Genomic DNA, 23,969 nt, shown 5'->3' with positions numbered 1-23,969 from the left:
TCTAAAGTTCAGGGAATTGGCTTTCTTTCTGTGGCCGTATCTTTATTATGGCTTGGCAGACCCGTACCCTTTTTGGGATTTAGATACTTGAAGATGTGCCCTTTCAAGCCATACAAAATTATATACACTAACACTGACCGACTGTAAGAAAAATGCCCTCTAAATATAGAGTTTTCAAGAAAATTGAGAAATAATTTCAACTTGCTCTAAAATGGCGATCTTTATACGTATGTCAATGAAACTTAGCAGACACATGTATCTATATACGAGACAACTGTCTGCCAAGTTTGGTAAAATTTTATAACGTCAGCGCAAAGTTATCGCCAAATGATGAATTTGCTATGCATTACGTAATAGCGCCTTTAATGCGTGCAGTACATTGTGCGCAGATGACAATGGTGTCAAACTGACCGCAATGAAGGGCCCTTTCGAATGATACCAAGGATGGTATATGTTCACACAGACAATTTTGAGTAAATCACATTTGAACAAGGGTCACTATACAAATTTCGCCGAGTTTCCGCCCAATTATAACACGTATCGGCTATGACGTCATTTTTTTCAGACTGCTTTTCGCCCCCTAAACGTCCTTTTCTTTCCTTGAAACTTTGCAGTGACATTCCGAGTTGCAATACGCAGGGAAACTCGTGGCCAGATTAATAAAATTGGTCAAGGGGGCCATTTAAGACGCCATTTTGTCCTATAAATCTATTATACATCACCTGTTACGATAGGATTATCATAGAAAAAAAGAGAGTGGTTTACAATAACAACCATGGAATTCTCTTTCTAATGATACCAAATGCGGCCCATAAAAAGACATAAAGAGAGAGAGAAAAAACAAATTAACTCCGGTCATAGTACAGATCCTGTACGTTTTCTGCCCATGCATTACACGCATTGTCTATGGTGCATATCAGATTCACGCTTTTTGCCCCCGGAACCATCTTTATTACAATGACGAACATGCACTAAATCCCATTGGTTTTTGCACGCAGTGCTTGCGAGCCCAATCTAGGTTCTTTCCCCTAACCCAATTTCTCTCAAACTTCGTAGGCATAGTCAGTATCATCTCATCAAGGTCACTGTTGAGGCCTTTCTTTCGCCCTACCTATCTCCAATATCACAGAAGCTACAGACTTTGTACAAATTGCTCTGGATAGTCCAAGAGAAGCTCTTTTGTTTGACACGTACAATCATGGCGTCATTGCACGCACATCGTTGTGACACGATTGCATTTCTAGTTTTTACTTTGGTACCATGGTATGCGTTTGTTGGAAAATCAAAAATTTCCAAATTTATAGTCAAGCAAAAAAAAAAGCATATTTGAAAGCCTTCATGTCAGAGCCTTCATGTCAGGGCCTGCAGAACGGTGGGGCTTGGGGGCTCGAGCCCCCCCCCCCCCTTTCCCCACTTAAAAAAAAATTATGTTTAAGAGAAAAAGAAAGAAAGAGAAAGAAAGAAATTAATTACCTGCCAGTGTCACAAATCAGGTATCAAAATATGCTCATCTGACCAAAATTAAATATCTAAAACCCATGAGCTTCCTGGGAGCTCTGCCCCCTCGACCCCATCAAGAGCCCTACAGCCCCTAAGGCAGGACCCTTGATACTCATCTGACTGTAAAAAAATGCCTAAAACCCCTGACCTGAGCTTCAGGGGACTCAGCCTCCTTGACCACCCGCCATTTTTAGCTACGTGCCAATGGCACAAATAAAGGATCAAATATGCTCATCTGACCTTAATTTAATGCCTGTAACCCCCGAGCTTCCGGGGCCCGCTCCGCCCCCTGGTTCCCATCAGGGGCCCCTTAGACGGGCTCTTGAATCAGTGAATGTTCCGACCATAATTAAATGCCAGAAAAACCATGAGCTTCATGGGGCTCAGCGCCCCGCACCCCTAGCCAATTACTAGTGAATGTTCCAACCATAATTAAATGCCAGAAAAACCATGAGCTTCATGGGGCTCAGCGCCCCGCACCCCTAGCCAATTACTAGTGACCTGCCAGTGACAAAAATAAGGTATCTTAATATGCTTATCTGACTGTAATTTACTGCTAAACCCCCTCAGTTTCTTCTGGGGGCTCCACCCCTTGACCCCCTGGAACCCACGCCAATTTATGCTTTGCTATCCACAGTAGGTCTAGTACCTGATGGTTAAATAATACTCTGCAGGGCATGCATCAATGCATATGTTACATTGTAAGAGTCAGAGTGGTGGTGATATTTTCTTCTGCCTCCCAAACACCACTGCCCCTGAAAGATGATCCTCCTGAACTGTCCACCCCCCCCCCCCCCCCCATCTCTAACTGCTTCTGACGCACCCGCTCTTTTCTAATAACTAGTAGGCCTACTAAGTAGGGTCTACACTAGCTTACACTAAAGTAGGTAGACCTACTACTATAGTACCATGTGGCCGGCATATGTATACTAACTACTAGAACTTACTACTAGTACTAGTACTACTAGCAGGCCTGATACTTTTACCAGTTAACTAGTAACTGTTAGATCTAGTCTAGGCCTACTGGCCTAGATCTAGTAGTGACTAGTACTAAATAAATAGGGTGAGTTCTTCTAGATCTAAGTACAGTAACTAGCCCTTCATTGCAGCATGTTGACACTTACCATCGGAATCCTTTCCATTTGGAGGCCGAGCCGAGTTTGGGATGGATCGCAGCTTCTTTGATGACTAGACCTAGTAGACCTATGTTGCTTCCTTCATCTTCAGTCATGCAGCGTTGCCTGCGGCTGCGATGTGTCATGAGCAGCAGGTACGGTACCGCGTGTCAGAGTACCGGCGCTACGCCAGCTGCATCATCATGATCATAAAGCCCAAAATTTGAGCTTTTCTTATTCCCAATATCGGCAAAAGAGTGAACCCAACCTGTCTCCCTTGAATCCGAAATTGGGGTCCAGACATCATCCATCCAACTCGAAGCCTCGAGTCCTCCATGCTGGTTTGGAAGACGACTGGCGAGTGGCGACCATCGGGTGGCGACGTACGTAGGCTACACTCTCCCCCAGCCCCCCCCCCCCCTCTCTCTCTCTCTCTCTCTCTCTCTCTCTCTCTCTCTCTCTCTCCCTCCCTCCCTCCTCTCTCTCTCTCTCTCTCTCTCTCTCTCTCTCTCTCTTTCGAAACCGTAGGCCTATATAGGCTTACATGAATTAACATCAAATCATTTCTTTCTTTTCCTTTCATATTATAGAAATCGAATCATGATTACTATAGAGCCCGATATGATCATAATCAGAAGCCCACTATTAAAGCTGTGTTGATCAATTAAAGTTTCAAGCCTGGCGATTTGAAGTATTTTAGGGCCCTGTACCCATTTTTCTCACAACACGACATATAACATCAGTTTCACCATGATCGTCACTTTCTTTTCCTTTTTGAATCATTTTCTATGATTATTTTAATACTTCGCAGAGGATTGGAGCCCGTCGGAATTTTGGAGCCCGCTTTAGCTGTACGTACAGTGTCAAAACAGGTTTTAAGCATGGCGATTCCAACTACTTTAGGGGCATTTCTGTACTAAATTTATCTCAGAACACTCGTAATTTATATTAGAACATCAACTACAGCACATTTATATAACATCAATTACGGCGTCACTTTCTTTTCCTTTTTTCATCATCTTTATGATTATTATGATACTTCGCAGAGGATTGGAGCCCGTCATAGAGTTTCGGAGCCTGCTTTAGCTGTACGTAGATCAATACAGGTTTTTAGCCTGGCGATTCCAGGCGCGGATCCAGGGGGGGGGGTGGCCCCCCCCCATATGGAAACGTTTGCTTGTATTCTCATAAAAGAATATGAGCACGAACTGACTAAGTTGAGTGCTCAGGGGTCACAGGCCAATGGCTTCATCGGGCAGGTAGTTCCATTATGTGAATGGGTAAATTAACTATTACAAAATGAGGGGACACATTACATTGTTTTTATTGTGCAGAACATACTCTTTTATTGACTTACTTATTGCATGAAACTATATAACCAAAATGCATTTTGTATCATTGGAGTACAAAGAATAATAACAGGTGAATGAAATGCATAAACACCACAAACACCTGGGGAGGAAGCATTCATAAATTTGAATACATATATATGATAAACGACTCCGATGAAACTATAAAACCAAAATGAAATTTGCGTTCTGGCAATTGGAGTACAAAGAATGATAGCAGGTGAATGAAATGCTTCAACAGCAACACAAGCACCTGGGAAGCCAGGAAGCATCCATAAATTTGAATAATTTAGTTGATAAACGACTCCGCATGTGGACGTTTGTTGGAGCAGAAAGCAGTGGATTCTTAACAACACGAACCCATTTAACATAATGTCGGAACGTAAATTAAATTTGGCGCGGTTGGAAAATGCATCTTTCTACCCTGCAACTTTAATGGTACGATCCAGTAAATTAAAACAATAAAATGGCTCTTATTTTAAAATTACTCGTTAAATGAAACCCAAAACTTCAGTGATATCAGAAAAAATATGTTATATCTTACTAATAATTAAAAAAAGATGTATAAACATTGTGAAAGTGTCGCATTTTACGATAAAAGACACCGATTTAGCAAAGATCACGTCATTAGTGCGCTTGCATCAGGGAATTCAAGGTCAAAAGGTCAATTCAGACGCTGATGAGTTGTTGGTCGAGCATTTTTGTTTCCTTTATTCCGACAAAATTATACAATCAATCAAAATAAGTTTGATACCAGAAGAAAGCTAACGATTAGTATTTTCATTAACCGCTTGCCCCAAAGTCTCTTGACCACAGTGAAACGAGTGAGAGCTTGCGAGATCGGCCAAAGTGTGATTGAAACTCGCTATTTGCTCTTCTCCAACGCAAAAAGAGACGACATTGTGCTGGATAAATGTATTTTTTCCGGCAAAAGTACAGAAAATTTGCATATGGTCTTTTTATATTATACTTTATGAAATGTTACCTCATGGGCTTCTGGGCGCCCCAATGCTGGAAAGAAACGCACATTTTAGAAAACTTCACTTTTTCATGGAAAAATGCTTATTTGTTCTATGCACGCAAGTCAGATTGAGCGGATGATACAACGTTTCCATATGCCCCCCCCCCCCGCAAAAAAAAAAAAAAAAAAAAAAAGAGAGAAGAAAGGAAAGGAAGGGAAAGGGAAAAAGGAGAAAAAGGGAAAGAAAGAAGAGGAAGAAGAAAAGAAAAGGGGGGGAAGAAGGAGATCGGGGGGCCGAAAGGGCCTTGCCTCCCAGGCTGTTAACCCCCCCCCCCCCCCCCAATCAAAAAAAAATAAGAGAGATGGAAGGAAAGGGAAAGAAAAAAAGGAAAAGAGGAGATACTGGCGTACTGATAGAGGGGGGGGGGGAGGGCTTGAGAGAAATCAAATTCAAACGTGGTTTATTTCTAATTCCTCAACGGTGGATTACAAATAATGCTGAAATGACATAATTTCCGAAATTTTTCCTCACTTTTTAGTCAATTATACGTTTGTATGTGTTTGTTGGAAAATGACAAATTTCTAAATTTACAGCCAGGCAAAAAATATGATTCTTGAGATTCCTACATGTCAGGGCCCGAGGTACGGCGGGGATCGAGAGCCTCGAGCTCCCCCCCCCCCCCACTTTTCTTGAAAAAGTATATTAAAGAGAAATAAAATAGAATGAGAGCAAGAAAGTGAGAATAGTTAACTGCCAGTGTTAACAAAATAATGAGGCATCAAAATATGCTCATCTGACCGTGATTAATTTTTTTTTCCCCCTTCCACAGGGTTTTCAAAACAAATTTCATCATATACAGAACATCCATATATCATATACAAATAATTAAAGAAATAATTTCCATACATAATGGCTTGACACAGATAATAATCATCACGGCCAAAAACTTTTGTGGCAGATAAAAACAAACATTTATGACAAAATTAGTACTTTAAATATATAATTTAAAAAAAATACCAAACAAAAAATACATGATCATGTTTATGTTAGCACATTTCCAACACTCTCAAAATATTGTCTAAAGTGAAACCATTTCTTTTTTAGTTTATTCTCTCTGAGATTTGTTTGGTATATATACAGCCCCTCAAAAACTCTGCAACATTCATATCATTTTGGTCAGAATGGACAAAAAAGTGGTATAGTAGTTTATGATATAGACTACAAGCACGAAGCACAGACTGCATTAGCAGACTACGAGTGTAGCAGAGCATAGCAGGGCGCTATTCCTATTGGAAGCTTCCGTGGAAGAGAATCAACCTGAACTCTTTCTCTCACGCAACCGACTCTTCAACCGAACAGACGTACCTATACTGGAAGTTAAGGATGTCTAGCCTGATACATTCCAGTGAGTATTACATGTCTGGTTATGGTGTCTAAGTAGATGCCCAAGTCTACTTCATTGGCATCATGGACTTTTAGGACCTCGAAATGCACCGTTTTGGGGTAACTTGTTGTGTTGTTTTGTCAATTTTAATTTGTCAAAACGGGCATGGACCTCAATTTGCCGGGATTGCGCTGGGGGCTGTGCGGGGTATCGCTCGCTAGTTTCCTAGTGGAAACAAATTTTCCGGTTGGGAGTGGTGCCCGTATAGTTCCGGCCGACCATTTGTTTTAAAATGGTGAATTTTAAACTTTCTGTGCCTTTACGGGAGCGAGAGCCGTGAAGGGCTGACAGGTTTGGTGGGGGCTGGGTATAGGCCCATGGCTGGATGGCTGCAGTGAAGTATGGTGTTATATCTCTCGTGAGTGGATGTGTTATGTTATTTGTGGCTAGTTTTAATACTAGTGTGGTGAATGTCCTGTTTTATGTATGTTTAATGTTGGGTTTGATGGAATGATGGATATCAACCTGGTGGCTTTTAAGCAGGATGAGATATGGTCAGCCATGTTGAATGTTTATGGAAGCATTCTTATTGAATGGCGTGAATGTGATTTGTAGAAGAATGGATGATGGAATGTGGGAAACATTCCAGGAATAACCGTGGGGGATGGTTGTATCCCCAGCTGGGTTACGTTTTTCCATTCATATCCCTTCGAGCGTGAGTCTTGAGGAGTTCCGGAATTCAAGATTCGCACGCACACGTTCGCTGGAGGGGATAGACCAATCAGGGCGCGGCGGCGAAAGTTTCGCTCACCCAGATTTTCCGATCCGGAGTCACGCACACGTTCGCTGGAGGGAATAGACCAATCAGGGCGCGGCGGCGAAAGTTTCGCTCACCCAGATTTTCCGATCCGGAGTACGTACCCATTCCCTCACGTGTTGTGGTGTGGAAGTTTCCAATCTATATCTACGGCTAATATATGAAGACTAGCAATATGGTAGGGTATTCTGCAATTAAGCCCAAGTATTTACACTGCTTTAGGAGTTTGGAGAGGTGGGATTCTCGTGGATTGTAAGGTAGGAAATCCTTTGCTTTTGACTTCTAATCATTGTTTTTCTCCTTTAGACTGATTTTGTCGGGCTTTTCCTTCACTCATTTTTTGATACGTGGATTTATCATTGGCTGTAATCTGTAGACTATACGTGTGTGAGTGCTCGTGTTACCAGCAGTTCCGTGTAGGCCCACCTACCCGCTTGGCTTCGTAGCCATGCAATTATTAAATTAAATTAAAAATAAAGAGGGAATAGGAGACAAATAAAATTAGTGATTATTTGTTGAAGACAAGCTGTTTGGATTTGTTTAATTTGTTTCGGAGGCGTAAAGCTTACTGATAATAAATCTAGATTTAGTGGATATCGTGGGGGATCTGCTCCCATGAATTCTGCTACTGTGGAGGGGGGATTCTAGTCTTCTTCGCAGACTTGGTTAAGTTAATTCTATTCAATATTATATATAACTTAATCAAATTGTAGTGTGTAAACAATTTCCAATAATGAAATAGGTCTAGTTCTTAGCAATCTTTAGGTTAGTTTAGGGCAAATACTTTAGATTTTTTGGACTGTTTGTTTAGTTGGTGGAGGGAGTTGTTGTATTTATAATTCCCTTTCGCGAATTAAATAGAACCTAGACATCTAGGTTAGGTTATTTATATTTTTATTACTGAACTCGAACTGGCTGTGGTTGGAATTTGTATTAATTGTGGTGGTGTTCTGGTGAATCTATAACTGGAATTGCTTTTGATTGTTTATCTTGGTTGACTGTTCGGTTTTAACTCCATTGTAGGGGTGTTTTCCGGGGAACAGAAGATATCAGATAAATCGATAGCACTTTTGTTACCGTGGGCGAGGACTTGGCTCTGGGAGTTTTATCCCAGGGTAGTCGTGAGTCTTGGCGGTGCGGAGGTGGGGCTTCTTCTTCTTCGCAGTTGTAGTGTTGGAATATTAGGGCATCTATTGCATTATACAGATACAATTATAGCATTTGTTATTTCTTATATATTTTAGGACAGTTTAAGAATATAAGAATAAGTATCGACTTAGAGATTAATAATATTAGGGATTAAATTTAGTAGGACGTTGGGTTTATTACAGTCAGTGCTGGGGTGGATATATCCTATCCTGTCTCTGGTGTGTTGGTTGGGGCCCAAGGAGGGGTGTAGCTCCTTCTTTTATTCATCGAACCTCGCCAGTGGCGAGCAATAGCTCATTCTTGAGTTTAGTAGGCTCCTTTTCGATATTTTATATCGGTTCGGTGAATTGATCTAGAGGTCTTTGTAACCCTGTAAGTTGGGGCTCTGATCGGACCGGAAGATCGGAGCGACACCCTCGCACCTTTGATCGGTATCGGATCGGAAGATCGACAAAAAAAATCGGTCAATTTTTTTTTTTTTTTTTTTTTTTTTTTTTTTTTAATGACAAAAATTTTCAAGTTTTTGGCTATCAAATGCTTAAAAGAAATTTATGGCTGGGATTATTTTGTCATTTAGAGTTGTTGTAGACCATGTTTGTTGATATTTAGTGCCTTTTCATGACTTTGAATTTAATAATGTTGGTCTAAGAGCAGAGGCAAAACATGCGATTGGATCTTTGATTATAATGTAGGTATATGCATTATAATCCAAGATGGCGGCCCGCATGTTTTGCCTCTGCTCTTAGACCAATATTATTAATTCCAAAGTCATGAAAAGGCACTACATGGTCCTACAACAACTCCAAATGACAAAATAATCCCAGCCATGAATTTTTTGAGCATTTGATAGCCAAAAACTTGAAAATTGATCGGATCGGTATAGGCGGCCGATTACAGGGTTTAATAGGTCTTTGTTTTTTGTGTTTGTGCTTGTGATTGCAATTGTGCTAATATATCCTAGTATATTGTTCTGTTCAATTATTCACCTGCGGTTGTAGGGTGTTTATAATTGCTGAATAGATCAATTAATATTCTGGGATTTATTTTATTGTTGTAGGTTTTGTCCTATTGTTGGAAGGATTTAACCTAGCACTGTGGGAATATGGAGAAGGTCACTATTAATAGTTGTACATTTGAGGAGTTGCTGGCCATGCCTGGGGTAAGCCCTGTTCTAGCGGGGCGTATTTTAGAACTCCGGGAAAAGCATGGGGGGATTACTCCTGAGCTGTTGGAATCCTCTCCTATGTTTGCGGCTGTAGGCATTCTGCAAGGCTGGTTTGACTTCCGATCGCGTTTGGATTATGGGGGAGAGTCCCCCAGAATGCCATTTAGGGCAATATTCCAAACGGCGATTTTTGGAGTAGCACGCTCCGGGGGAGAGGATCGGGAGAATCCGAAGGAAGAAGTCTAGGGCGGGTGCTCCCGCAGGAATTCGTGGAGAAGATTCCCTACTAGGGCCGGCCCGGACTTTTTCCGCGCATAAGGTCATGTACGGCTGTTCCCGGCAGGCCAAAGTGATGGCGACCGAATCGGGCGAGACCAGAGGGCCCGAGGTGCGAAGGGTGGACATTGCCTTTGCAACTGGCGCGGGGCACTCCTGCCACCCCTTCCCCTTCCAGACTTGAGACCCGGATGTCAGAGTTGGAGGGACGATCGGATAACCGAATATCTGGTTTAGCGAAGATCTTTGATAACCGGATGTTTAGTTTGGTGAAAAGATTGGATAGCCAGATATCTGGTTTGTCTACCAGTTTGGATATCCGGCTTGGAGAAAAACCTGGAGAACCTTGCCAAGGCTCTAGGTGGGGCACGAGGGATTTCACCGACCCTGTCGCGGGTCTGAGGAAGGTCGGACGAGAAGTACCTGACCGAGGAGCAGGCGCAGTAAAGTCTGACAAGTTAGGGATGGATGAGGTCCTCCCTGCTATTTTTTTTCTATTATATTGTGTTTATAATGAAATTGCCCTTTGAGGGCGTGAAGTTTTTATTATGGGATGTATAATGGGGTTGCCCTTTGTAGTTGGCAAAGGGAGGAGGGTTTTGTTAAAGGAAAGGAAGGGGAAAAAGTTTTTTTTCCGGGGGGCGACATTCATCGTTTTGTATAAATTTTATATGTTGTGACATGACCTGGCTGTTACAAAAGCCGGTCTTAGCGGGTTTGAGTCACTGATTGTGGCACCCGAGTTTATTTTGAGGGGTTAGGTTCTCCCTGGGATGAGTTCTTTAAAACGGGGGGGGGGGGGGGGGGGGGGGGGGGGGGGAATATAGAAGTTTATGATATAGACTACAAGCACGAAGCAGACTGTATTAGCAGACTACGAGTGTGGCAGAGCATAGCAGTCTACAATAGCCACCCTCATCAGTAGAGGGTGCTATTCCTATTGGAAGCTTCCGTGGAAGAGAGTCAACCTGAACTCTTTCTCTCATGCAACCGACACCTCAACCGAACAGACGTACCTATACTGGAAGTTAAGGATGTCTAGCCTGATACATTCCAGTGAGTATTACATGTCTGGTTATGGTGTCTAAGTAGATGCCCAAGTCTACTTCAGTGGTTCATGCAGAGTTATCATTTTTTGCTCAACAGCTGCATTCTAATGCATTAGGCTATATGCAGAAAGTGGCGGAAGGGTATTTTCAAACTTAAATCCTATGTGATCCCTTGGGGCTAGCGAGAAATAAAGTACATCAACATATTCCTTACGACTTGAAGTAATTATCCCTCGGGGGAGGGGGGGGGGGGGGTCGATTCTCAAAAGTTGGAATTCTCCCAAGTTGCCATGGAAACGCATTTAAATCGCTGTTTTGACCAATATATTTTTTAGAAATTTGAAGTAGTGCTGTAGTCAAACGTTTAACCGTCCGGTATCCGACCGCCCATGGCGGATTCCGTTTTCAATTGGACGGTTTCGTTTTCCCGATTTTTTTTTTTTTTTTTTTTTTTTTTTTTTTTAAAGTTTCAATTTATGCCCCTCCACCTGGCACTATGCCTGGCAATGTCTCACAGCTCAGTAATCTGTGTGTTGACTCACCACTCCAAAACTAGAACAACACTCCAATTTGTCTGTCATCTTGGTTTGAAAGTAATCTTTGTAATAGATCTCATCATCTCAATATGTAGTTTATAATAATAATTCACCCAACTTTTACACAAGGTTCTGTCCTAGGTCCTCTACTGTTTTTAATTTACATTAATGATCTTACACATTCTTCTAAAAACAACATTGTTACTATTATTTGTGACAAGTTCACAAGCACAAATCGGCTCCTTTAAATGCACCTCGCAGTTAAATGAAAGTTGCCGACAGAGTCGGTAAAAAAAAAAAAAAAAAATGATTTTTTTTTTTTTTTTTTTTTTTTTTTTTTTTTTTTTTTTTTTTAATAATTTTTTTAAATTTAAAAAAAAAAAATCGTTTAACCGAAAACCGTCCGGTTTTGACTGGCGGTTAAACGGAATTGGAGATATCCGTGATGTTACAGCACTAATTTGAAGTGACCCCCCTTTCGAAATATAGAAATTAATTTGCCCTTTCATATGACACCTCATTTATTCAGTATCTTCAGGATCGCAACAGATTAAGGTTTGAATCTAAATTTATTTTTAAAAACTTTTTTAAAACTCATAGACTCTATAGGGATGTGTGCGTTGTCTATGGGAAGGGTTTTAGCACACAAAACCAGGTGCGCGATCAGACACCCTACTAGTGTCAAACTTTGCTTACAGCTGCATCGACATGACTGTGTACAGTCTATGTAATAATGTGTGGTGTGTATATTTGTGTATAGATCTAGGTATAACTAGACTTTAATTCGTCACTTTGACGAATTAGGCGATACGTATGCTCATGTGTAACATAATGAAAAACGCATTTTCACGATTTTATCTTTCGTTTACTACTCCCATTATGGTCTATCCATGAGTCAAGTTTCAACTGTAGGGCAGAGGGAGACAGACCAAGAGAATAAGAGGGAGGCAAGGCAAGAGAGAGAGAGAGAGAGAGAGAGAGAGTGGGAGAGGGTGAAAGAGAAGAGAGATAGATAGATGCAGAGACAGACCAAAAAAGGAGAGGGGCAGAACATGAGAGGAGAAGGAAAAAGAGCAAGAGGGAGAGAGAGATGCAATTGAGAACAATGCCTTCCAGATGACCATGATTAAAAGTGGTATAGCGCCCCCTTCAGGTATTCGATTGAGGATTGTTATATATGATAATTGACATGTCACCTATGATTGAATTTTTGACTATGATAATGTCATGATAATGTTATATAGTCTACATAAATCTTGTGGAAACTTGTCTCAGCTACAACATACCACAAAAATCAACAAAATCCAAGCAGAAATATCGGCGATTTTGCTCAAAACACAGGAATGTAGAATCCAGATTTGAGAAAAAGTCATCTCCTATAGGGATTAAACGCAAAAAGTAATGGATTAAGCGAAAATGAGGTAATAATAAAGTAAATAGGGTTGTTTATTACATTATTTGCGATTCTACGTGTTTTAATAATCAAAGGAAATGGTACAGTGAAATGTCAACAAAAAAAAACGTGAAGACAAATATTGTTGGAGACATGGATCTCGAGGATGGAAGTCAAGTGCGTTACCGATATACCAAACATTTCCCATAGCGATTACACGTAAACGGAAAAATAGAATTCTCAAATCCTACTTTGCAAGTGAAATATGAGCATAATCCCAGCATCTGATCGAAAAATAAAAGGCACACGTGTGTTAGCTTATTGTCTCAGCTACAACATATCAGACGCTCAGCGAAAACTAAGCTAAAACAACAGATATTTTGCTTGCGAAAGACAGGAGGGTAGAATCCAGTTTTGAGAAAAAGTCATGTCCCGTAGAGAATACACGCAAAATGTGAAAAATTGACATGCCTCCTTTAATCGCAAAAATACGCCATGATGCCTTTGTAAAAATGAAAAATTGTGGCCAATATATTTGTAGAGAATTGTTTCAGCTAGAACATATCAAAATTTGAAAGAAAATCGATCAATATGTACAGAGATACAATCAATTTTCCAAAATTATGCTGACGTCATAATATGCAAATTGAAATTTTGAGTCTGGAGGCCATTATGATGACGTCATGAGTTAATTGAGGGTCAAAAGAGACATGAAATCATATTTCCGACCCATAATCTATCTTAATATGAAAAAATATTGGGAGTTCCTATCTATTCTGAAGAGTTGCAAAGAATTTTGTATAGGCATGTTTTTGCTCATGTATTGTGGATAAAGATAACGCAGGTCCGCGCGCGCTGTCAACTTTGACGGACGCTCATTGCGTTATTAAAAGATGAACAAATTATCAAAATGCTTGGAAAAATGTGCCAAATATGATGATAGAGAAAATTTGGCGATTCTATGTTGCAAAATGCTAGTACGCGCAAAAAACGCGCGCATGCATGTGAGCGTGATTTTTTGTCAAATGCTCCATATGACCTGAAACGTATGCAAACAAAATATGGGGATGATTTAGAGCATTTTAAGTTTTTGCGCATTTGCGCATGTTTATTGACCTGAAATTGACCGGACGAATATTGATCTTAATCGTGATAATAATGAATGAGAAATACTTTTCAGTTATGAAGATATGATCATAAGTTGATTTTCACAAAATGGCGCCTGGATAATGTCACCATGTTTTTTAGTCTTTGAAAAGTCACGCAGTTCTAAGTTAGACTAAGATCTGTCATCATTGAAAGTTTCATGACAATGGCTTTATTCAGTCTTGAGGTATCCTCACGCAGTGAGTCACGCAGTTCTAAGTTAGACTAAGATATGTCATCATTGAAAGTTTCATGACAATGGCTTTATTCAGTCTTGAGATATCCTGCGAACAAATTCGAGGAAGAATAATAAAAAGAAAAAAAAGAAAAAAAGAAAATCTTGACGAAATCAAAAGGTGATACGTAGACTTCGTACGTATCACCTAATAATACCAGCCTCACAGCAATCATGCAGTGCTAGAGGTCATTACGCATTAGCATTGACTCTCTATGCTTTGCTGGAGTGGGCTAGCCTGGTCTATTCCAGATAGCCTTAAACGGCTCCCATAGGGTCTCACAGAGAGACATATAAACAACACCTAAATTGTGTCCCAAATCACACTTTCCCGCACCCGACCAATATTGGACAGTGGCCTTGATGAATTTTGTTGGACTTTTAGACCTAGTCCTAATTACCTCCTGAATTCAAAATTACGCCATGAAAATCGATCAATATGTACAGAGATACAATCAATTTTCCAAAAATATGCTAACGTCATAATATGCAAATTGAAATTTTGAGTTTGGAGGCCATTATCATGATGTCATGAGTTATTGACTCTCTATGCTTTGCTGGAGTGGGCTAGCCTAGTCTATTCCAGATAGCCTTAAACGGCTCCCGTAGGGTCTCACGGAGAGACATATAAACAACACCTAAAATGTGTCCCAAATCACACTTTCCCGCACCCGACCAATATTGGACAGTGGCCTTGATGAATTTTGTTGGACTTTAGACCTAGTCCTAATTACCTCCTGAATTTAAAAATCGGAGGTAAAAATAACGAAATACTTGCAAATTTCTTACCAGAACGATACGGCTTAACTCCCTTTTCACTGGAGCGTGTGACTTTACGATCCCTACACAATGGTGTTGATCTCTGACTGGCACTTTGTAATGTGCTGCTGCCGTATAATGCGCTGAATAACACTCATACAGCGCATCATACGGAAGCAGCACAATTACGGAAGTGGCAGTTAGAGGTCAACACCATCGTGTAGCGATCGTAAAGTTAGGGTGTCTGAACGATTTTTCAATTTTCAATTTAGGATCGTTTATCACCATTTTTGTTTGATATTTGAATTAAAAATGTAATCAGAATGATACATTTCAAATTTCAAGTCTCACTGATGTTTCTATCAAAAGATACAGCCCCTCCGAAACGCTGCAATATTCATAGCAGTTTTCGACAAAAAAGACGTACATGCAGAGTTATGTTGTTTTGCTAAATTTAGCCAAACAGCTGTATCGTGTGATATGCAAACGTACGCAAATGCGTAACTTGCAGATTGAGCCACGTTGTCTCCGCGATGAAAGTATGGATAGCTGTTCGCACACACTATACGAGCAGATGTTACACAATGTAACCATGGTTTGGACTGAGCGGAGCTCACGCCTCCCTAATTTGCTGATTCAAAAAATGTGTGAAGGGTATTTTCAAGCGAATGATCCCTTGGGGCTAGTGAAAAAAAAAGCACCTGGATATTATCCTTTACGTCTAGCCCTACTTAAGCTGCAGGGGCGCGGCTCAGGAAAGTGGCAAATTTTGGAGATTTGGTTGATTTTGGGTGAGGGCTACCAGCGTTTGCCGCATATTGTTTAAAGTTTTGCTAACTTCATTTTGTTTAAAGTGTGGTATTTGATGTAAAATATTATTTAAGTTGGTGCTAGAATTTCTAGCACCCTTTATGACCACAAATTGAGAGTATTGTCTTTATCTTAGCTGTTGGTGAGGTGTCGTGATCCTTACCTTTTCACCATATTCTGAATCTTCTCCTCCTCTCCCCTCCTCCCCCTCCCCCTCCCTCCCTCCCCCTCCCTCTCCCTCCCCTCCCCTTTTCCATCTCTCACTCTCCCTCTCCTTCCCCTTTCTCTTCCTTCCCCTTTCTCTCTCACTCTCTTCTCTCCCTTCCCCTACTCGCCTCCCTCTCTCTCCCTTCTCTCTCACTCTCCCTCTCTATCTTGCTCTCTCTCTCTCTCTCTATCCAGCCTCTCCCCTTCTCCCTCTCTCACTCTCTCACTCTCCCTCTCTCTCTTACTCTCCCTCTCTCTCTTACTCTCTCTCTCTCTCTCTCTCTCCAGCCCCTCCTCCCCTTCCCCCTTTCCCACTCTCCCTCCTCTCTCTCAATTCTCCCTCTCCTTCCTCCCCCTTTCTCACTCTCACTCACTCTTTTCTCTTTTTTTCTCTTTATCCAGTACAGGCCATGCTGCAGAGGAAGAAACAGCTGAAGATTGCAGAAGAGAAGAAGATGAAGGGGGAGAAAGCTAAGGTCATTGAGTACAAGGTCAACATGTGGATTGAGGAAAGAACAACTAAGGAGCAGGAATCGAGAAAAGCCAACTGGAGGCTAGAGAAGACAAAGAAACAACTTGAAGCAGAAGAGAAGAGGGGAGTCCAGGAGAAAGCAAAGGTGAGTGTTAAAAAAGGAAGTCCACCCTGATATTAAGTTGCTTTTAATAAAAGCAGGAAAATGAGAGAAACAGGTCAGTGAAAGTTTGAGCAAAAACCGACTAGAAATAAGAAAGTTATATATTTTCAAAGTTGTCATCATTGAAACACAAATTGGCAACACTGTGACATATCTTGCAAACTCCTCTCCAATTTTATAAACTTTCGTTTTCTTACTGATTGGTTAGGGAAAATATGATTCATACAGGGGTTGTATAAAAACATCTTTGAAATAATTGTATCCCCCGGCAGTATGCCGGCGGGGTACTTTGGATTCAGCAGCGTTACGCCACCGCATCATATTATTTTATTCTTGAGCGCGCTCTAACTGCCACATTCCTTGACCGATTTCTTTCAAATTTTGTATGGAGGTGTATCGTGGTATAATCTACACACCTATAACTTTTGGTGATGCTGCCCCTAGTGTTCAGTTTTTTATAGGGTAAAAGGCCATATTTTATTCTTGTGTGCGCTCTTACTGCATCATTCCTTGACGGATTTCTTTCAAATTTTGTATGGAGGTGTATCTTGGTATAATCTACACACCTTATAACTTTTGGTGATGCTGCCCCCAGTGTTCCGTCTTCTATAGGTTAAAAGGCCATATTTTTTTGGATGGCTTGTGTGTGCTCTATAGGCCATATTTTCGAGGGATTTTGTTCAAATTTTCAACAAAGATGTATCTTGGTATAATCTACAATCATATAGATTTTGGTGATGCTGCCCCCAGTTTTCCGTCTTGTATAGGGTCAAGAGTTCATATTTGTGGGTGTCTAGTTTGCGCTCTGCAGATCATATTTCATGATGGATTTCTTTCAAATTTTGTATAGAGAATTAGAAATGTATCTTGTTAACAATCGACACTTTGGGTGAAGCTGCCCTCATTGTTCCGTCTTTGATATGGTCAAAGGTCAAATATGTCTTTAATGTGCTCCAACTGCCACATTTCTTGACAGATTTCTTTCAAATGTTGTATGGAGGTGTGTCTTAGTACAATCATCTACACCTTTTTAGTGTTTGGTGATGCTGCCACCTGTGTTCCGTCTGTTATAGGGTCATATTTTGGTGACTGTCTTTTGTGCGCTCTAACTGCCACATTTCTTGACAGATTTCTTTCAAATTTTCTACAGAGATGCATTATACTCTAATTTACACACATATTGTTTTGGTGATGCTGCTCCTAGTCTTGACAATAGTCTGAGCCACTAGTGGCGATCTCTACATCATCCTTTTGTTTCAGGGAGGGGAGAAGGGATCTTCATCCCTCCTTCGAACATAAGGATGACACAAAATTGCTGCCACTGCCGGGGGGATACATTCGCATTGCGCAGCAATACAGATTGCGATATTTCTAGTTATATTTAGGGTGAACGTATCATTGCAAATTTCCTTATGTTATTCTTTGTTTCTTCCTTCTATCACCTTCTCTCACGTTATTCTTTGTTTGTATCATTCTATCACTTCCTCTTTCTATCTGTCCTTATTTTATTCTTTGTTTCTTCCTTCTATCACCTTCTTTTATGTTATTCTTTGTTTTACCATTCTATCACTTTTTCTTTCTGTCTTTCATTTTGCTATTCTTTGTTTCTTCCTTCCAACACCTTCTCTTATGTTATTCTGTGTTTTACCATTCTATCACTTTCTCTTTCTGTCTTTCCTTATGTTATTCTTTGTTTCATCCTTCTATCACCTTCTTTTATGTTATTCTTTGTTTTACCATTCTATCACTTCCTCTTTCTGTCTTTCCTTATGTTATTCTTTGTTTCTTCCTTCTATCACCTTCTCTTATGTTATTCTTTGTTTGTATCATTCTATCACTTCCTCTTTCTGTCTTTCTTTATGTTATTCTTTGTTTGTATCATTATATCAATTCCTCTTTCTATCTTTCCATGTTATTCTTTGTTTCTACCTTGTACCACCTCCTCCAATGTAATTCTTTATCATTATATCACTTTCTCTTTCTGTCTCTCCTCATGTTATCCTTTGTTTATTCTTCTATCACCTTTTCTCATGTTTTTTTGTTTCATCATTTTAACTTTCTTTTTCTGTCATCATGTTATTCTTTGTATCAGATTTTCGTGCACTGTGAATTTATTACCTGTTTAATCACCTGATCTAAAAAATGACCGACGAAAGCACCGACGTGAAAAATCGAAAGCACTGACGCGAAGGGAACAAACGTGAGCTGCGCAACTTCTCCACGCTCCAGTACCTCGTAGTAGCTGACGTCGGGTGCCCAAATCAAAAGCTCACTATTAGTGCCCTTTTGTGAGGCATTAATCCTCATTACTGTCTGTTATGACTTAAGGACGTAGGTCCCCTAGTTGATTAGCATAGTAGCACACTCATGCTTTAGCAGGCACGTAAAACAAACACTCACAAATTAATATTCAATAGAATCTGACAATGTATACTATTATTTAGATCTATTAGAAATAAATCATTGTGAAAATCAGTCCATAAATTGGGGTAAAAATAATTATTCCACCATTATGACCAACAGTGTATGTTGGAATACATAGGAAAGTAGTCCTGCACTACATTACATTGACATTACCGATTTAGCCAATTTGAAGTGCCCATATGTATAGTGATAACAACTTTCAAAAATTCATAAGTTTCTTATATTTAGTCAGATTTAATTGAAACTTTCATCAGTTTGCTTCTCTGATTTTCTGCTTTCTTTTAGAAAAGTTGTCTATTTGGTGTGTGTGTGTGTGTGTCTATTGGGTTTTTACAGACGTGTATCAATCAGATATGGTTATTTACGACCGACCTTTAACGTCACTATCCGAAAGATGCGAGTCAGTTTCAAACCTGCTTCCTCGGCTGAATCGGTTTGTAACTTCAATTGTTAAGCTGGATTACAGGGGCACGCCACAACGCCTTGGTGGGATTTCCCTTTAAATATTACATTCATTGGGTGTGCGGTGAATTGTTGTGCCTCCGCTACGAAGTAGCCGGAGGCATTATGTTTTTGGGTTGTCCGTCCGTCCATCCATACATCCCGTTCTCGTGATCGCGTTATCTCAAGAACCGATGAATGGATTCCCGCCAAACTTAAACCATGTATGTATCTGGCAGAGCTAATAAACTGATTAGATTTTGGGGTCACAGGTCAAAGGTCACAGGGCTCATTATGTATGCAAAAATAGCTTGTGATCGCGTTATCTCAAGCACCGATGGATGGATTCCTGCCAAACTCTAGTCATGTATGTATCTTGCAGAGCCAATGATTTGATTAGATTTTGAGGTCAAAGATCACAGGGCTCATTATGTATGCAAAAATAGCTTATGATCACATTATCATTAGAACCGATGAACAGATTACCATCAAACTCAAAACCTGTATTTATCCTCCAGAGCCAATGGACTGAGTAGATTTTGGGGTCATGGGGTCTAAGGTCATGGGGCTCATTATGTATGCAAAACTAGCTTGTGAACGCCTTCTTATTAGAACTGACGAATGGATTACTATCAAACTCGGGACATGTATGTTTCTTGCAGAGCCATTGAACTGATTAGATTTTAGGGTCATAAGATCAAAGGGTCATACATGTATATAAAAAAAAAACTTGTAATAACGATATTCTGCGAACGTGTTAATGCACGGGTGGCCAACCCGCGGCCCGTGGAGCCCTTTTGGTGTGGTCCCAGATCATTAACATAGTAATAATAAAATGGCACATAACTGAAATGTGGCCCGCATAGCAGCGATGAGATAGGGCAAAACATATACTCACAGCTATCTCTATTTCCATAATTTGTTTTCATCATTCACAACATATTGATTCGTTTTTTGGTTGATACAAATCTCCTCAAATTTCCTCTCATTTCCTCTCATTACATTACAATAACAACATTAACATCACTCGCAGTGTTAATCTCAGTTTGTAAATATACATGTTGTGAATCAAGAAATGCCATAATTGTTTTGAATCAATTACAACCCTTTTCTTTTGCCGTTGAATTTTCTCATGAATCTTATCGTAAACTGGATCGTCTTCTCTTTACACCACGTCAAATGAGATGTACAGTGTACAACTAATAAAGTAAGGATATTCTCTCTGCTGTGTCCTTGATTTTGTTTGAAATAACAACTATCATGGCACCGACAAGGAAGGTTCTGATCAAGGCAGAAACTTTAAATCAGATTGGTCTCTGAAGTATTGCTTCATAGAAGAGAAAGTTAAACCACCTTGCCTCGTTTGTCACCAAAGTAGGTAATGAATGTTAACAACATTGCAGAAAAGTGCAAGCCCCAGAAATCGCACTAAAAATGTAAGCCTGATTTTGTTGTTTGCTTTTATTTTTTCAAAATTGCAGGTGTGTACACGTATTGCGTGTAGTTGTGTGTGTGTGTATCGTTAGCTGTGGCCCGCGAGCTTTAAAAGGTCGGCGACCCGTGTGTTAATGGAATAATTACAATCAAACTTTCAAGTTCAAGTTAAGTTTTATTTCCACATGTGGTTCATAAAAAACAAGTATACATGACCTACATGTTCAGACATATAAAAAATACACAATTAACAAACAATAATATTAAGAGAAACAAATAGCGAACAAAATCTAAAGTCCATAAACAAAGAACAACTAAATACATGTAGATATAAAAAACATGTGGGGGGACAAACAAAGGCCAGGGGCCTGTCGAAGCTAATCCCCAGAACAATATTAGATATTTTGGATATTTTATATATAAAAACATACAAAAAAAACAAAAAACAAAAAACACCCACAAACAATAGCGGCGTATAGTACATGATAAAACAAAATTAAGTTGGCAAAGTAACAGGCAAACAAAAAAATTATATTGTACCACTATAAATTTGTGAATTATTTTTATGTAAAATATACAGTTTAAATTTACGTTTAAAATTAGAAAGTGTCGGACTATTCTTAATCTCTACTGGTAATGAATTCCAGGATTTTACACCAGTGTAAGAAATTGTTGTTTGAGAGAAACTATATTTATATAACGGCAATCTTAAGTGTTTTGAATTTCTGGTACTATGGCTATGAATTGTACAATTTGAAGTGAAATAATTATTAAAACTATCTGGTAAAATGTTCTTAAAGGTAATACAAAGTTTTGGGAATATTTCATCAGGATTGGATCATGAAATTTAAAATTTGCATTACTATTGTGAAGCATAGTATTAGAACACCCAACTCTAAAAAAATTGAGCTCTAAAAAGCTTTTGATTTAGAGTAATGAAAATTTTAAAAAATAAAAAAATTTACCGGTACTCCCGGTAAATTTGGTATAGCTCCCTCTCAGTTCGAAAATTTACATGTCATCTGAATAGCAGAACACATATATAGCACTATTGTCAAAGTGTAATAATTAATGTGTTTTGACACCAAGTCATATTACCAGACTTAAACAATATATATAATCATGAAGATAATTATTTTAAAGTCGAGTTGCCTTAGTGTAAGATTTTTATACTGTCTCCCAAATTTGAAGAAAAAAAACACTTGTCTGTACACTGTAATCGCAATACATAATTTTATAATCGATCGGACCGCCGCCATCTTTACTGTACTTACGTACGTATGTATTTCCTGCACGGGCCGGAATATTCTGTGTTCTCTTCAAGTTCAACTCATTTTTCCATTTCCCTCTCTGAATCGTTTCTGTGTTTTCAACTTTGAAATGCATGTGTTATTGCTCGACTTTGATAATATTGTTGTTCGTCAGCTCTGTGAACGAACGCAGACATTGCCTGTATTTTGGTCAAGTCAAGTGGTCGTGCTGAACTGCAATGATCTGGCATTGATCTCTGTGCATGGGTATTAGGCTTACGTATAGTACATGTTACGTGTGTACGTGTATTAGTCTATGTGCGTTGGGCCGGATTGGCCCGAAGAATTTCCAAGCACATTTTTTTTAGGGATGATCTCGAAATACTCCCCTAAGTCGTTGTACAGGGACAGTTTGGGTAATCATTTATAGACAGAACGTAACATTATTTATTTGCATTTCTTTATTAAAAATAAAGAAGATACGTTTAATCTTACAAACGAAGATTAATCAATAATAAGGTTGACTTTTCCCGAACAGTCGATCATGTGTATACTGCACATTCTTATTTTGAGATCATCCCTTGTTACACTTGTTTGTCCTGCCAAATGACCTCTGGTAGAGGTCAGTAATTGATACACATGTTTGGGCTAATCTCTCTCTTTCCGTATAATTGAAAAGATTATGTTTAAAAGACTTTATACATTTTTGTTAAAAAATAATTCCTTAGCTTGAGAGCAATTTGGTTTCCGGAAAAATCATTCCACGTCTTTAAGCATATTAAACATTACAAATTATATAGCGAGTGCATTTGATGAAGGGAAATTTTGTTGTGGAGTATTTATGGATCTCTCCAAAGCATTTGATACCATCGACCATCACATCCTGCTAAAAAAATTGCATTATTATGGTATAAGAGGTGTTCCTCTAGAATGGTTTAGGAGTTATTTATTAGAAAGAAAACAGTATGTGATGGCCGATGGGACAGAATCTGATTGTTTGTGTATTAATACGGGTGTCCCACAGGGATCTGTGCTTTGGCCACTGTTATTTCTGTTGTACATTAATGATATTTTAAATTCCTCAAGTATTTTAAAATTTTCATTATTTGCTGATGACACTGCTGTTATTTCTTCTCATAAAGATATTAATTTACTAATTAGTAATATAAATTATGAATTAAGGAAAATAAGTGAGTGGTATATTTGTAATAAGTTGTTTCTTAATGCCGAAAAAACCCACTACGTAATTTTTCATTCTAAACAAAAAAGGATTCCTAGTCATGTTGCCCCGGTGCGTATTAAAGATGATGCAGGGCGCGACAAACCCGCTTGCCCGACGTCCCGGGGCAACCAAATTGAGCCGTCGGGCAAGTAAATCAAATTATCACTTGCCCGATTCGGGCAAGTGATACTTTTACAGTAATTTCCTAGTGTCCAAGAACTCTACCATTCACCCGTCAACTTCTTACCCGTCGTCAAAATCCAGAAGCAAAAAGCGATCGTTCCGATTTCGAAAAAACTTCACAGACAGCTAGCCAGCTCAGCTAGCTCAGCGCGCATGCAACAGTGACACTTCAAGCCATGAATGCCGCTCCGCCTCCACGCACGGCCGGCCGTGAGCTAGCTAGAGACAGCTAGCGCGATCGTACCAGCTGCGAGCTTATTCGCGCTCTCTCTCTCTAGCTCTGCAGGCCGCACCGACAGGCCTTTGCTATTCTCTGATTGCCGATTGGTTGAATCACGCCAAATATGACGTCATTATTCTAGGGAAATGAACACGTGCGAATCGGAATGGAATAAACAACAGGGATTTTCTAGTAAGTACAAAAAGTCAAATGTTTGATATTTATTCATAATGACTGTTAATGATTGTGAACATATTATTTAAAACTCGCTGCTCATATAAATCAGATGAATGTTTTTGTCTCGTTTT

The 23,969-nt window shown here is 39.6% G+C and overlaps 2 protein-coding genes across 7 annotated transcripts in view; one reads left to right on the top strand and one right to left on the bottom strand.

Moving 5' to 3' along the window:
• The window catches only part of LOC105442448 (kinesin-like protein KIF13A), a 39,240-nt gene extending 36,264 nt beyond the window's left edge, over nt 1-2,976 (bottom strand). For both annotated transcript variants that reach the window (XM_030996463.1, XM_030996461.1), the window contains exon 1: nt 2,625-2,976. The gene's annotated coding sequence lies outside the window, so the exon portion shown is untranslated. The remainder of the gene's footprint in view (nt 1-2,624) is intronic.
• A 3,318-nt stretch (nt 2,977-6,294) lies between these two features.
• Nucleotides 6,295-23,969, top strand: part of LOC115918251 (golgin subfamily A member 6-like protein 6) — a 49,611-nt gene continuing 31,936 nt past the window's right edge. The window contains exons 1-2 of one of the 5 annotated variants that reach the window (XM_030996115.1): nt 6,295-6,331; nt 16,255-16,469. In XM_030996115.1, coding sequence (XP_030851975.1) covers nt 6,310-6,331; nt 16,255-16,469 — 237 coding nt within the window. In that variant the 5' untranslated portion in view covers nt 6,295-6,309. Of the gene's footprint in view, nt 6,332-7,258; nt 7,385-10,736; nt 10,774-16,254; nt 16,470-23,969 lie in introns of those variants that run through there. The other 4 variants (XM_030996116.1, XM_030996117.1, XM_030996114.1 and 1 more) reach the window with 4 other exon arrangements.

Source organism: Strongylocentrotus purpuratus, unplaced genomic scaffold (assembly GCF_000002235.5).
Source record: "Strongylocentrotus purpuratus isolate Spur 01 unplaced genomic scaffold, Spur_5.0 spur5_scaffold_3, whole genome shotgun sequence".
In the NCBI taxonomy this organism is placed as follows: Eukaryota; Metazoa; Echinodermata; class Echinoidea; order Camarodonta; family Strongylocentrotidae; genus Strongylocentrotus; species Strongylocentrotus purpuratus.
This window is presented reverse-complemented; position numbering and strand designations above follow the sequence as displayed.